Source organism: Ptychodera flava, chromosome 11 (genome assembly GCF_041260155.1).
Source record: "Ptychodera flava strain L36383 chromosome 11, AS_Pfla_20210202, whole genome shotgun sequence".
In the NCBI taxonomy this organism is placed as follows: domain Eukaryota; kingdom Metazoa; phylum Hemichordata; class Enteropneusta; family Ptychoderidae; genus Ptychodera; species Ptychodera flava.
In genome coordinates this window covers 9106325-9121122 of record NC_091938.1, presented here as the reverse complement: position 1 = coordinate 9121122, position 14798 = coordinate 9106325, and the positions used below count along the sequence as shown (strand labels likewise).

At 37.0% G+C, this 14798-nt stretch overlaps 1 protein-coding gene across 9 annotated transcripts in view; it reads left to right on the top strand.

Annotated features, from left to right (window-relative positions):
• The first annotated feature begins 472 nt into the window (after window positions 1-472).
• Window positions 473-14798, top strand: part of LOC139143460 (ethanolamine kinase 1-like) — a 50956-nt gene continuing 36630 nt past the window's right edge. The window contains exons 1-8 of one of the 9 annotated variants that reach the window (XR_011554592.1): window positions 473-676; window positions 4329-4588; window positions 5549-5692; window positions 6221-6363; window positions 8063-8146; window positions 8581-8741; window positions 9286-9359; window positions 14306-14548. Coding sequence is in view for 7 of the 9 variants with exons in the window: in XM_070713794.1 (XP_070569895.1) it covers window positions 548-676; window positions 4329-4588; window positions 5549-5692; window positions 6221-6363; window positions 8063-8146; window positions 8581-8741; window positions 9286-9359; window positions 10161-10236 (1071 nt within the window). In the remaining 2 variants the exon portion in view is untranslated. Of the gene's footprint in view, window positions 677-4328; window positions 4589-5548; window positions 5693-6220; window positions 6364-8062; window positions 8147-8580; window positions 8742-9285; window positions 9360-10160; window positions 11664-14305; window positions 14549-14798 lie in introns of those variants that run through there. The other 8 variants (XM_070713796.1, XM_070713794.1, XM_070713797.1 and 5 more) reach the window with 8 other exon arrangements.

The window sequence follows — 14798 nt, the reverse complement described above, 5'->3', positions numbered from 1 at the left end:
TTGGCGGTACGCCATAGCTTCCGCCGATCGTTTCTAGACTACAGGCAAAATCACAGTCCTAATCATGTGATACGGTGAAAATTATTCATCGTTGGTGTCTTCTGCATGAACTAATATTTCTTTAATTAAAATGTGCGCTTGCCATTTTGAATTTCTTTCAATGGATAGCTAAAGAATGCTAAAAGTATTCTCTGGAAAATTATTTTACCAGAAACAACCATTTCACGTTGAGAGCTCGGTGTTGTGTTCAGTGCTTAAGTGTCGATCTCTGCCCCAATTAGCTGTAGTAGTGGTACATCACCGCCACCACCATAATCACAATCGTTATCATCATTTTCATCGTCGTTATGATAGTCATTCCACTCTCTCCCTCCTTCTCTCTCTCTCTCTCTCTCTCTCTCTCTCTCTCTCTCTCTCTCTCTCAGTGCCTACAAACCTTACGGATCAAAATAAAGCAAAATCCTTGACCGCTGACCTCTTGTCAGGTGACCTCTAGATCAACAAACCAAATCAATGTAAGGGGCCACGTCCTCTGTTACGGTTAAGTATGGCACTGTCAGGAGTAGGAGTTAAACGCATTGATATTACTGTGGATGAAAATGAAGCCGAACCAGGGGCGTTGGAATTAATGAAGATAGTCAGACCTGAATGGAAGGCAGAGAATATACAATTCAAGGTATAGTATATGTCATTGATTCACGGACATGAATCGTGACCTTTATGCATTATAAACCCAGTGTGTAGGCCACAGCGATACACAAAATTCCGCCGTTCCATGTCGCCAGGACTGCTAGTCAGAAAATTTATCTCAGCCACGAGACGGTTTGTGGCCACGTTTAAGCAGAGACACGGGATTGATTTGGGAACAGTCGCGACACTTTGCATCTACTCACTGCAACAGAGTGCTCGACAACATGAATGGTTAAAGCCCGATGTAGGTCACGGTCAGGAAAGAAGTTTATCTATTGCATTTGAGGTACAGTGGGCCTCAAGGACAGATACTCGGCCTCTCAAATTTTTACAAATGTTATTGGTCTACCGCTTGCGGGGGGCTCATTGTGAAGATTTCGGAGTAAGTAGGGTTTCACCGGCTTAGTTTGTGAACATATAACATTCATTTTCCTCTTAGGAGATAACACAGGGATATCGGCCATTTTGGAATTGCAAATATCGGTATATATTAGGTAATTTGTTTCTCCAATAACAACATTTGCTCAGTGACCTCTGGTTTTTGTTCTTGATTTGTTAAGAGAATGGTTGACAGGAAATGAATTTTTGAGTAAAACTGTAAATCTTTCGATATCGAGGCGTATTAGCTTACACCTAACGACTCACACATAAAACGGCTGCAAAAATATAGATTGTAATGATAAGAACTCTAAAAAAAAAAAAAGAAAATATTTGTTTGCATTTGCATAGACAGTGAAAGCGAGATACAACGTTCTCAACTTTGCTTACTCCATAACTTCGTAGTACAATCTATCCTGATAGAATGTCCCAAACCACATGCGTTTGTCTGGTACTTGCCTGCGCGCTGAGCAACCTTTGGCTCCACGTTCTAAAACTCACAAGAATATGTCAATCAACAACCAAAGGTTATCAGAGTACTATCGCGCCGAGACAATTCACTGTTTATCATACTGCAGAGTCTTTTATATTCACGATCTTCAATGACGGGAATAGACCTATGGCGTTTACCGTTTACATTTCAACGTATGAATGAAGTCTCGTATCGGCAAGGACGGACACCATTTGCATTTAAGTCTCGATTCAAGGACGAGGCCAAATATCCTATTAAAACCAATGGTTCTTCTTATGAAAAACACAAGGAATAACACTGTTGTGAAGAGAAAACTGTGGCGTTTGCTTTTGAGTGCAATGCCATTTTTTTTTTAGATTTGAATGTTACACGCCTTTCAATGTTAATACCATAGCACTATACGGTGAAAAGAACAGTGTATCATCAGCAGCGTAAATTCAAATCGTCGGTCAAAACCCATCCATGCAAACTAAAATATGGTTGAAGTTTATTTGACCGTTGATGAACCACCAACACTATAGCCAAGGTACAATCATGGCTGATGTTAGAAAATGCGCACAATGAGGGCCATTGGCATGCTCAGTTGAATTGGTTTGCGTTGCCCTTGAATCGACATCGTTGCATTGTTAAAAAAACGATGGCTTTAACTTTGAATAACATTTTCACAGTTTTTGTCTTGCAAACGAATGCATTTTCTCCTCCTTCAAATCTCTTTTAATTTGTTAAAACAAAATGAATTAGCATTGGAAGCACATGCTTTGTGTATATATGCAATGGTATTTTTGACAAATGAATACTGGTCTCGGCTAAAACTTGATTGTCGACAATCAAATAGTACAAATACATACATACATACATACATACATATATACATACATACATACATACATACATACATACATACATACAAACATACACACACACACACACAATACATACATACATACATACATACATACATACATACATACATACACAGACACACACATACATACATACATACATACATACATACATACATACATACATACATACATACATACATACATACATACATACATACATACATACATACATACATACAGACATACAGACATACAGGCTGTTTCGACATTATTTTGCAAGCGTACCAAGAATCTTTATTGTACGAATATGAATAAAACTGTGTCGAAATTACATCAAAAATACTTCGAATACTGAACTGCATGTATGCGTCGCAATCGATATTAAGTGATCGAACTGGACCAGCTTTTACACATAAATGTGGGGTGTTGACCGCTGTCCCATTGAGCGAGCACTCTGTGCTGTTATGAGGAAAATGTTAACAGTTCTTAGGACCAACTCCCTGTCGTAAGCAGCTCCTTGGGTTGGTGGGGTAAATTCAAGGCATGGAGTTGAGTAAGCAATGTAGATTCGGTGACTGTTTTAAGATGACACACTGATCTATCTTGTTTACGATTGTCCATGTCCACAAATCCCCATTGATGTAGTTGATAAACTTCGGCACACAGCAGTTAAAATATCTTAAGTACTGCAGTTTATGGCCATCTTCTTTTATTGTTCCACAGTAATGACTTCGCATACCTAGCAGCCCGTAAGGTCGTTTTCGAATTGTGCCAGTGATGAGAACAAATACTGCATGTACAAAGGCTACCTTCATATTTATTACATGCCTCGAGGTGACTGCAAATCAGTGCATTGATTTGAATAGGAACATCCGGGATGTTAGCGGGCCGGTGAACTATGTACTGACCGGTTTCCATGGTCAGGCGGGCCAGTAAAGCCTTTGGATGTTTTTGACGTCGAAGTAGACGCTTAACGCCAGATGTAAAATATCCATGCGCGCACTGCTATTTGGACTTGCGTTAAAATCTGTTTGATGCTTGTCGATAATGGTAAAATTGTTTGAAAATGCCCTGCATGTAACTAAATGTTATATAGCATTGTGAAGAGGCATGTAATAAAAATATTATTGCCTGAATACATGGGTTTATGTGCCCACGCAGCATGAGACAATTTGCCCTCCTGGCGTCGGGCAAATTATCACCTGCTCTCGGGCACCTAAACTCGTGTATTAAGGCAATAATATATAATACTGGTTTGATACGAATTTAAATTTGCAGATAAATACTTCAAGAGAATAATACAGATGTCAAATTATCTCCTTGAGAAAATGTAACATCTAACATCATTACAAAAAATAAGAAGTCGGGGGACCGATGGTTCTCTCAAGGTATACTGTCACCTGTTCCAATTTTGCCACAGTTACCATGGAAAGAGAAAACCTAACCAATCACAGATTTTAAGCGGGTGGCCGCTATTTAAAAACAGTGTCCTTTCATGGACATTTTGAATACCAAGGAACGCCCCTCTCGACCATATATGGGTATATTTAGATTACAGGTGACTGTATACCTTTAAGGTCGAATATCATAGGTCGCTCCATAGACCATACCTATCGTTGTTCGGGGCGCAAAGGTCTCATGAAAATGTAGAAGACAGCCTAAGCTTGTAACATATCTCAATTAAAAACATGTCAAGACCGTTCATGATTCTTAAGTTGCTGTTACTATGAAAAAAGATCGCTGAGTTTATCAGAAATAGACACAACGGAAGCGACCAGGTGACACAGTGATTAAGATTAGTTAGATTGGTTTGATACTGTTGAACATAGTCCGACATGGTATTATACAAGTACATCACTCTGACCTGATTACGTGCCATTGAAGCCCCAAATCAAGAAGCTCATCAATTATAACATCCGTTTTTTATTTATCTTATATTGCAGATGTTGACTGGTGGCAATACAAATAAAATGTACGCTTGTTATGTGCCTGAAATCCCAGGTGACACGGTTTTAATCCGCATTTATGGACACAAATCAGAATTGATGGTGGACAGAGCAAAAGAAATAGAAACCTTTCAGGTCTTATTCAAAGCCAAATGTGGTCCTGAACTTTACTGTTGTTTCAATAATGGGATTTGTTATCAGTATATCCCTGGTGTGACAATAGATTCAGACATGGTTAAGTCGGAGAAAGTATATCCGTGAGTACACAAAAGTATTTTCCGATTTAAATATATGCGTTCCCTATTTCGAATAGGCACCAAAAGGAGATATTCCAATAATTATAAATGTTTTGTCAGTTTTTCCTGTACAGCAACAACCTAGAGATAGGTTGCAAAGTAAAGTTTAAGTGGCCTATGTGTGAATACTTCATTATGTTGTAATTACCTGAATAACAGGGCACTGATTTGGATTATGGTTGTGGTCATGTCCGTCTTTATGTCCGTCTATACACAAGCTCTTGTAGGAAATGCCGTCAACGATTTCTTTCCAGATCGGTACAAAGCTACAATGTATGTCAAACATATGCCTGTCAAGTTGCTTTGCGATAAGGTCCAATATGGCCGCCAGTCGGCCATTTTGTTTCACTTTTTCATATCTACAGCCGCACATAGGGAATTCCTAGATTGATTTGTTTCATTTTTTCACAGTCAAGGACATAATACTTTGTCTTACCCATGTACGTCAATTTGTTTCATGATGCGATACAATATGGCCGCCAGTCGGCCATTTTGTTTCACTTTTTCATATCTACAGCCGCACATAGGGAATTCCTAGACTGATTTGTTTCAAATTTTTTACAGTCAAGGATATTGTCTTACCTATGCACGTTGATTTGTTTCATGATGCGATACAATATTGTTTCAATTGACTCGTATCTAGAGCCGTAAGTAAGAAAAGCCTGTACCAATTTGTTTCTACGGCGGCAGATATAACCGTATGCCCTTCATATGCAAGTCGATTGGTTTTATGATTGTACCATCCAGGACGTCAAACATGCGGCCATTTTCTTTAAAATGTTATCTTAGTTTACGTTTTGTGACCGCATAACAAATTAAAGGGTCATAAGGAGCACTTCTCAAAATTAAAATTAAAGTCAATGATAGGTTTTCCACTTTTCACAAAGGCATTTATGATGTCCTAATTTATTTTCTTTCAAGACTAGTCGCACATAAAATGGCACAAATGCACACCATTAAACCAGAAGATGGTAGTCAGATTTCTAACCCTGGCTTGTTTCCTACTATGAAAAGATGGTATCAAAATTTTCCGAAGGATTTCGAAGATGAAGAGACAAATATCAGGTAACGACTTACACTTTTCACCAAAAACCTTGAGTAAAACAAAATTGTTTCCATCGATTTGGTTCAAGTTGTTGACAATAAGATAGGGATAGAGGTAGCGGGCATAACTACAAAAGATGAACGGATCAACAATCAGGAATATAAAAGGTTGCAGAGAAGAGCTAACTGATGTGGTGAAAATAATGAGACAGAACAGAAGCAGGAAAAGATGAGGAAGAACAATAGATAAGGCAACTAAACATAACAAAGACTGGTTAATGATGCCGTAGTGCCAATATTATAACAGATTCTGAAAGTACATCATCATTCGTGGATTTCGTCCTATAACTTCCCATGTCAGACTTTCACCATCAACATATCATACTTCAGTGATAATATGATTCCTCTGATGTCGCTGTCATGCAAATTTCAAAGTCTGTGTATTCTCGCATTTTGTTTTACAAAATCACCATAGTAACAGGTCAGTGAGTGTTTTTTTTTCTCTTCCTATTCCATGCCTTCGTCCTATACATCATCCTTCAAACACAGGTTTAAAGAAAATATTCCAAACTATGACCAACTTGGAAAAGAGCTTGAAGAGCTGGAAACCACATTGGTCCAATTGAACTCACCCATCGTGTTCTGTCACAATGATTTACTACTAGCCAATATTGTGTACGACGAACAAACCAGTAAGTGAAACTATTAAATATACATATTAGTTTGTTCGACTAGTCTATTTAAATTCTATTTTTCATTCAGCAATAAAACATGTTTTTAATTAAAAAACAGTTTTCTTGGTTTGCGAAGAAATTTTCAGATTAACAACTTTCCATTTTCAGATCCTATTAATCGTCAAATTGATGTTATATTCTCTTCTCTAATAGAGCGTTCAAACGTTGAAAATGTGTTAAAGAACATAAAATACGATTGGAACTAATTCGGGAGAATATGGTATTGTAATAATGTTACAACTTACCTCGATTATTGGACCACTCGTTTTTAAAGCGGTTTTGTCTGTGGCTTCTCCGCTTTGACATGACTCCAGTTTTATGTGGACATTTCAGTTCAGTGTCAATTTGAAGGGGTCTCGTAGATCCACTCATTGACATGACCCCTTAGGTTATTCATTTCATTTAATACAGCAAGTTAAGTCATAGCTGCCAATAATTTTTTAAATGATTAATCAGTATATATTTTGAAAATTAGCCTGGTGACATTCTGTTTTCAATTTAGCTCAATAACAAGGGCACAGTTATGTTTCAATTTATCAAGTTTTCAAGGATTTGACAATGTTAGAAGTATGGGGTTGTAACAATGAAATCATTTCTTCCAAATCATACTGACATCCACTTATCATATCATTTTTTTACAATGTAGTCAGCAGTATAATATCCGAAAAAGCAGTTATTTTAAATCATGAAATGGAATTGATCGAATTATCCAAAAGTCAGAAAAGATTTTCCATGCTTTATCATATTAAAATCAACTGTCTTTTGAAATTGGCATTTTTTCATATTTTAGGGAACCCTATTCAGATCCAATTTCCATGGGGAGGGATATGGTGACCCCCACTTTTTTATTTCATTTTAAAATGATACTATATTAAAATATGTATTTGCAAACCTTCAGGAAAATGACATTACTTTTAATTTTAGTATGAATTTGTCGTACTTCACTTTAATTAATCAGCAAATTTAAGCTTATCTACTCTTCGTTTTTGCAATTCACTTGTTTTATGGGTAATTTGTAATATTGCCACTTTCAGCTCTAGAGCACCTAAAATTTTTAATAAATTTGAACAATCACAAGATCCCATTCTCCAAAATTAGTTCGAATAGTGTTAAAGCTTTTAGTGTCTGTGGTGCAAGAGAAAAAGAAATGAAATATATCTTTTATTTCTGTCGGACATTGTTCAGAATAACAAATGTAAAAAAATCTAAACATAGCAATTATTAAATTGTTGGATCATGATGACCTGAACTTTGAGAACATCAAACATAGTGAATCGTCATGTGCAGCCTTCTTAAGCTATTAAATGCAAACATTTAGGAAGGTTACATCCAATATGAACAAGTCATATAATAGACGATGTTCCGCTGATTGCGAGATCTCGCGAGACTTTAATACATGCCCGTAGAAACAGGATTCCAGCTTAGTAATACAAGTCAAACTTTGTGTGGAACTAGAAATAGTGCAGAACTGAGCAAAGATTGTAACTTCATATATTTTATGCAGTGTTTAACGTAATTAGCTACTTGTCCTGCTTTACGCAGTTTGTCCTGTGTTGCGAGAACACGTCCACTGCGAACCACATATTCTCGCCATATCTCGGAATGTCTCGCGCTGTTCGGAATATGGTCTATTGCAGTCAAATTATTTGTATTCCAGAAGATGTTGCGTTTATTGATTATGAATATACCTGTTACAACTACCAGGGGTTCGACATTGCCAATCATTTCTGCGAGTTTGCCGGTAAGATTCGAGCGTTATTTACCATAATCATTCTGTTTTCCTTGACAATGCCATTGATATTCTGAGATTCATTTGTTTTCCTTGGTGATGAGCGGCAGCATACCTAACTTTGACTTAATCTATGTATACTTTCAAATTTGATAATTTTGGACCAAATTTGATGGACATGCTGGAAAGTAACATGACCACACCTGACTCCTAGTACTAGCTTTACTATCAGTGGTTCAGGAGGGTCTAATTCAATAATCAGTGTCTTATGGACCTTAAATGGATAAAGTGATTGGACGAGTTTTGATGTCATATTGGTATGATTTTGCAACAATTTTATTTTCCTATTAACAGTGATTTGTTCAAAAATTAGCTTTCTTATTATTTCTTCTCCCATGAGCCACAGTTGCTTTGATATTGTAAGTGCGTGTATGTTGCACTTTCAGGCCTTGACGTGGTAGATTTTGACAACTACCCACAGAAGGAATTTCAACTCAAATGGATAAAAAAGTATCTAAGCGATTGGTACACAATGTCTGGGGTAAATAAATATGTCACTGATAAGGACGTTGAAAAGCTTTACGTTGTCGTCAATAAATTTGCCTTGGTACGTTAGCATTGTTTTTCATTTGAACATTCAATGACAATTTTTGCACTATAATGTCCACATGAGCATGTGGCCTTCTAGTGGACCGAATAGAATCCTATATCCTATACGTATGCATATGTTCACAGTTGCATAAAAGCAAGGGCGCTGGACATTGAAAGGTCAAACCAGCCATCAGGCCTAGGCCCCTAAGATCACACCAACGAACAAAATCAGATGCCGATTACTATCATTGCGGACTGTACTTGTACCTAGACTGTGCCTGTTCAATAGAAATAATGTGTGATGTTTGTCAGAGTAACGATGTCGAAAATGAACGAATCCAGAGTTCGTATATTAAACACAAAGCCAAACAAGCAAAATATATATGTATGTGTGTGCTTATATATTATATATATATATATATATATATATATATATATATATATATATATATATATATATATATATATATATATATATATATATATATATATATATATATATATATATATCATTCATGTTACACCTTTTCATTAATTCTGATTTGGTGTTCAATCCTTAGGCTGCTCATTTTTTCTGGGGTCTATGGACTTTGATACAGTCGGTGCATTCCACCGTTGACTTTGATTTCCTTGGGTAAGTTACTGTAATGTGTGCCACTGCTTGATAAATGATGAAATATGCAACAGCAATAGCGCTTCCACGATGATATCTGTTCTCTGTATTTTGCATTTGCGTCTTATTTACAAGTTAAACGACTACCGCTTCTAGAATAACATTAATGTCTGTTGTTCATCTCTTGTTTGTATGACGAAATATTGTAACTTCTGTTCATAATCTTAAATTGTAAAATGAATAGTAATATATTTCACAGAAAGTTGTATTTTAAAAGGCTACTCACATCCACCTACACTAAAAAGAATTCTCTTTGTGCAATAATCAAAGATAAGCGTTTAAACAATCTGTCTTCAAAACTCGTTACCTTCTTTGACGTCTCCTGCTTTCAATGATATCGTGGTGATCAGACTGTTTGTAGTTTATTTTACACATAATCAACTGGAAGCAAGCACAGTGAGTTATTCTAGCACAAATTTTGTCTTACACGCGTTGATAAAAGTAATTGAGTCAAATAAATCCTTGTATTGTCACAAAATGTCCATTTTTCATTCATTATAGATAGACTAGCATTCAAGATCATCAAAATATGTTGTGTCACTTCGAACATTTGAAATGCTGCAGAAGTGTTTTCTTTTAGCCATTATATTTTTGAGAATCAATGGTCGTGTTGAAGACAACAAAAGAATCTATGATTACTGACTCAGTAGTTTCACTACACTATGTTAAGTTTTCCAGCTCTGCACACGAGAATAGTCACCAAGACTCTGACTGTTCTCATATTGTCTCTAACGAAGATTTATTGGAATGTTTATTTAACAGCTATGGAATCCAAAAATTTGGCGAATACTTCCGGAGGAAAGAGGAGTTTTTAGCTTTACAGATGCCAAGTGACTAAAACAAATCGCTGCCCTCGATTCTGGCAACCTTTATGAAAATGAGAAATAATCACAGCTCTGTTATGAATGTTAAAGGGCATTATTGTTCTCAGGTCAATAAAATATGGAGTGTTGAAAGAAAACGAGACAATTGTAAATCCCTTGTCTTCCAGACTACTGTTGACAATATTAAAAGTATAGAATAAGGGCGAAAGAAAGATGTATTCTTACATCCCTTCATCTTTTTGCATGAAGAGCAGTCGTAAGTTGCATGAGAAAGACGTGTAAATGTATGCAAATCGCCCGACTTCCTGGCTTCCCGTTTCTCCTGTTTTGAACATTTCAAAACATTTAACTGCACTCTGGCAGGATCAAATTTTCTGAAATTTTCACATTGTGTTCTTTAAATACTATGTACAAAACAACAATTTTGTTTGGCGATAAAGTTCTCACATTTTGAATACGAGTCATTTCAACTTTGTTCATCAGTCTTTCAACCCACAAAATTGTCGGTTTTTCTGCAGATAGTCTATATAGTTTCAAATCAGATATTAAATTTAATAAAATAGTGTCAATTTTTGACTTAAATCAGTTTTTATCATTAATACAAAAATTGAGTTCTTTAACCTCATATATATACCCCTTCAAGTAAACCATTGCTACCATACTAAACTTTACATTTTTCTGCATTTTGAAAATATATAGTATTAGGAATTTGAATCTCATCTTTGATAAGAAACATTGCTTCAAAGCAGTATCTTGGTAAAGTGCAACGCCACCTTATGGGCAAAACAACTCTACTCTAATAATAGTAAGTTGTTTTCCGTCGGGTTTTTGGGGGGTGTTTCGTTTGCTTCTTTGTTTTGGGTGGGGGTTTCGTTTTTTGTGGGTAGGATGTTCTCACTACTATCAAAACGCCTGACGTTGCTTCGCTGTTTCCATGCTGAAGTTTATACTCTGAGACTCTTCCTGTTTCAGATCAAGTCTATTTTCGCGTGTTCTAGTCTATGTCAATCATTTTGACAATTTGAGAATAGAATGTGTCATTAGACGGCTATGAAATAGATCTTGTTTAGATTTCAGATGGGTTGTACTCTTGCGTTTCATCCTCAAGTTGAACGATTTAGAATATGCTCCCTTTATGCTTTTTTTCCTATTGTCGTCATTACACAATAATTGTTTTTACAGACAGAAATGTTCCACTTCAAAACTGGAATAATTTTGGTGGCATTGTCCTGATTGCTCAATGCCAGTATAACATAATTCATCATTTCGTAGGAATATCAAACTGCAGGAAAACATCAACATAGATTTTCTAAAGATTGAATGCAACTCGGGAATAGAAATTTAGAATTTCAAAATATCACATTCTTTATTACTGTACACCTTGTGATGACTTTTTGAGAAATATGTCGAGGAAAATGGTTATATTTTCATCTTAAGACTATGTCTACACTGTCTGCAGTACCTATAGCGACGTAGCCAGAATGGCAGTTGCCATGGAGTATGCTTGTCCCTCCGCCTGAGAGTTGAAGGAGTCGTAGAATTCAACAGCAGGCCACAATGGCGAAAGCGGCTGTTGGCAGTCGATACGTGGACTGAAAAGAAGTGACAACGCTTTAGTCTAAAATGTCCAGTCGGTCGGTAATTGTTAGTTACTGTAAGGACTCAAATTATGTTTTGAACAAAAGTTAAACGCCCCACGAAAAAAATGTTCAGGGATTATGTCTGGACTGTTCAACTTATTTTTGAAGGTACTTGTGTCATGTCAAGCATTTCTTACCGACCAACGTTCTTGGGGTGCAACGCAAAGCATCTCGGATAATGTAATCGCAATCATACCCATCCGTAATCCATCACACAAAGTCGAAATTCGTAATACACTAGTTATAAACGTAGACAAAAAAACAGCACAGAACAGACAGTGAAGCACCGGTACACACAACAAAGTCAAATGCATGAAAGAAAAATATATGGACCTCTGGGCAAAAGGCCAAGAAGTAATGTCAGATGTTTCGAAATAGTGTGTTTACTTTATCTTGTGGCACAATGACATGAGGTCAAAGGTTTCTTGTACAGAATTTCAACTGACAGATGACGTCGGGGCCTTGGACGGTGTTTACAGATCAACAGATCTGATATTATCAACAAATTAACCGATAAAGCAACATGAAACAATATTCAAATATGCCTTTATGTATTTGACTACGGGAGCCTTGAGTAATTACAGGCGGGGTGGGCCAGGGGAATTGGGGGAGGGTCACTTTTTGGAAAACTGTTGATTCTTGTTGATTCTTGAAAACTCTTGATTCTTTCAAATACATATACATTATCGACAAGCCTCACAAGTAAAGAAGATTATAAGTTGTATCCTACATTATACACCTTGAACAGTTAAAACTGATGAAAGACGAGACACAAAAACACGTGGGACAGGTGACAAAGTGTATATCAATTATAAAATTAACGTCTATATATGAACAGATATTGTCAGTTTTATGTTTTATATCTTTCATAGACTACCATCTATAGTGAATTAACATTTCGGTGAAATTCCAAAATCAAATTTCTTGTACACACATCCATTTGTGACCACCGTAGTCTAATCAAATACATTAATATCAATATCAAGAGCACATAAACACAGATATTTACTTAGTTGTGTAAATTTGTGGAAAAAAATATTCATAGTTTCCTCATAGACTGCAATGTATATACATTTTTAAAAATCCAATTTCTCATACACACATCCACGTTTTACTTCCCACTTCAAACAAAGTACATATATAAATGTGAACAGATATAGTTTCTTTTTGGGGATAGACTCCAATGTATTATGATTTGATATTTTTAGGTGCAGCACAAAATCAGCCACATCTTGCCTTCTTTTAGTTGCACATAATATGGTGATCCTCCCAAAAATGTATGATCCTTCTAAAATGCTTGTGTGATAAATTGCGACCCTCCCTCCCAAAACGCCAGCCATCCCCCTGTAATTTCTGTCCCTAACTTACATAACAATGAAGCTAATTATGTAAATTAGCTGATACTGGTTCAGTTATTTCTGGGGAGAATACTGCAGTGATTGGGGTGGGTCGCATTTTAAACAAAAGGTTAGGGGAGGGTCACATTTTATAGTACAGGTGCGCAAGGAAATTCCCCAGGCCCACCCCCTGGCTGTAATTACTGAAGGCTCCCTAAAGTATATTTCAAAGTCAGGATTTTGAAAACCATTAGATGTCTCTGAAGTCACATTAAATCACTAATAGTTCTCACGGCCTGAGATTTGACGATCGTCTATGTTGTTTGATTTTGGTCAAATCAGTTCCACGTGTCGTACGACAAGTATCCATCAGCGTGGCATAGAACAGAACTCAACTGTGCGTGAAGCATTGTGTGGAAGTGAGAATACTGGTGTCAAGAACGAAAAAGACATGACATGGAAAGTTGTGACAAAACTTTGAGAAATGCCCTTTGAGAAATGGCGTGTTAAAATAATAAAGGCGAAACAGCTCATGTGAATGGTGCAAATTCTTTACCCGTTGGTGTTTTCTGCATGATTTAATATTTCTTTCATTTCATATCAACTTGCCATTTCTGAACCTTTCTTTCAATGGCTGTAGATACTTGGTGACTATTGTATTTTGGCCTCGGCTCAAATACTGCTGAAAAAGTATTCTCTGGAATATCTAGTTGATTTCCTAAGAATGATGCAACCATTATACGGTGACAGTAGAGAGGGACGGTGAGTGCAAAAGTGATGATCTCTGCCCAAGGTTCGTGCCAGAAATGTCTGTCGTGCGTAAACTGTGGGTGAAATGGGCAGGTGAAGTAAGTGTTGTTGGCGGGGGGTAGTTTGATGGTGATTATGATGTTGATGAGGAGCTGGAGGAGCAGGAGGGGGGAATAATTGTAGTAGTGTTATCACCATCATCGCCACCACCACCATCTGGATCATCACCATCGCTATCATTATTTTCACCGTCGTCATCGTTATTCTCTCTCTCTCTCTCTCTCTCTCTCTCTCTCTCTCTCTCTCTCTCTCTCTCTCTCTCTCTCTCTCTCTCTCTCTCTCTCTCTCTCTCTCAGGCTTGCTGATCAAACAAATAAATCAAAACTGTGACCGCTGACCTCTCGTCAGGTGACTGTATGTCAACATAGCAAGACGACTCAACTAGCCACGGCCTGTGTCACTCTTTAGCCATGGCACTGTCGGGGACAGTAGTTAAACGCATTGATGTTACTGTAGATGCAAATGAACCCGAACCAGGAGCACTGGAATTAGTGAAGATAGTCAGACCTCAATGGACGAACAAGAATATACAATTCAAGGTATGGCATATGTCAGTCGCGCATTTGAATCGTGGCCGTAAGTACTCATGATAGTTATCTATGATAAACCCAGTAAGTTTAGCGATAAACAGCACTGCATTATGGCCAGGACTGCTCTGTGGGATGCCTTGCTGTAAAATCTTGGTGCTAGTCCGGAAAAAGATCTCCACCACCTTCGGAGTTTAAGATTAAGGCAGATGAAAAGGTTTGTGACCATGTTTAAGAACAGGACACGGGATTACTTTAGGAG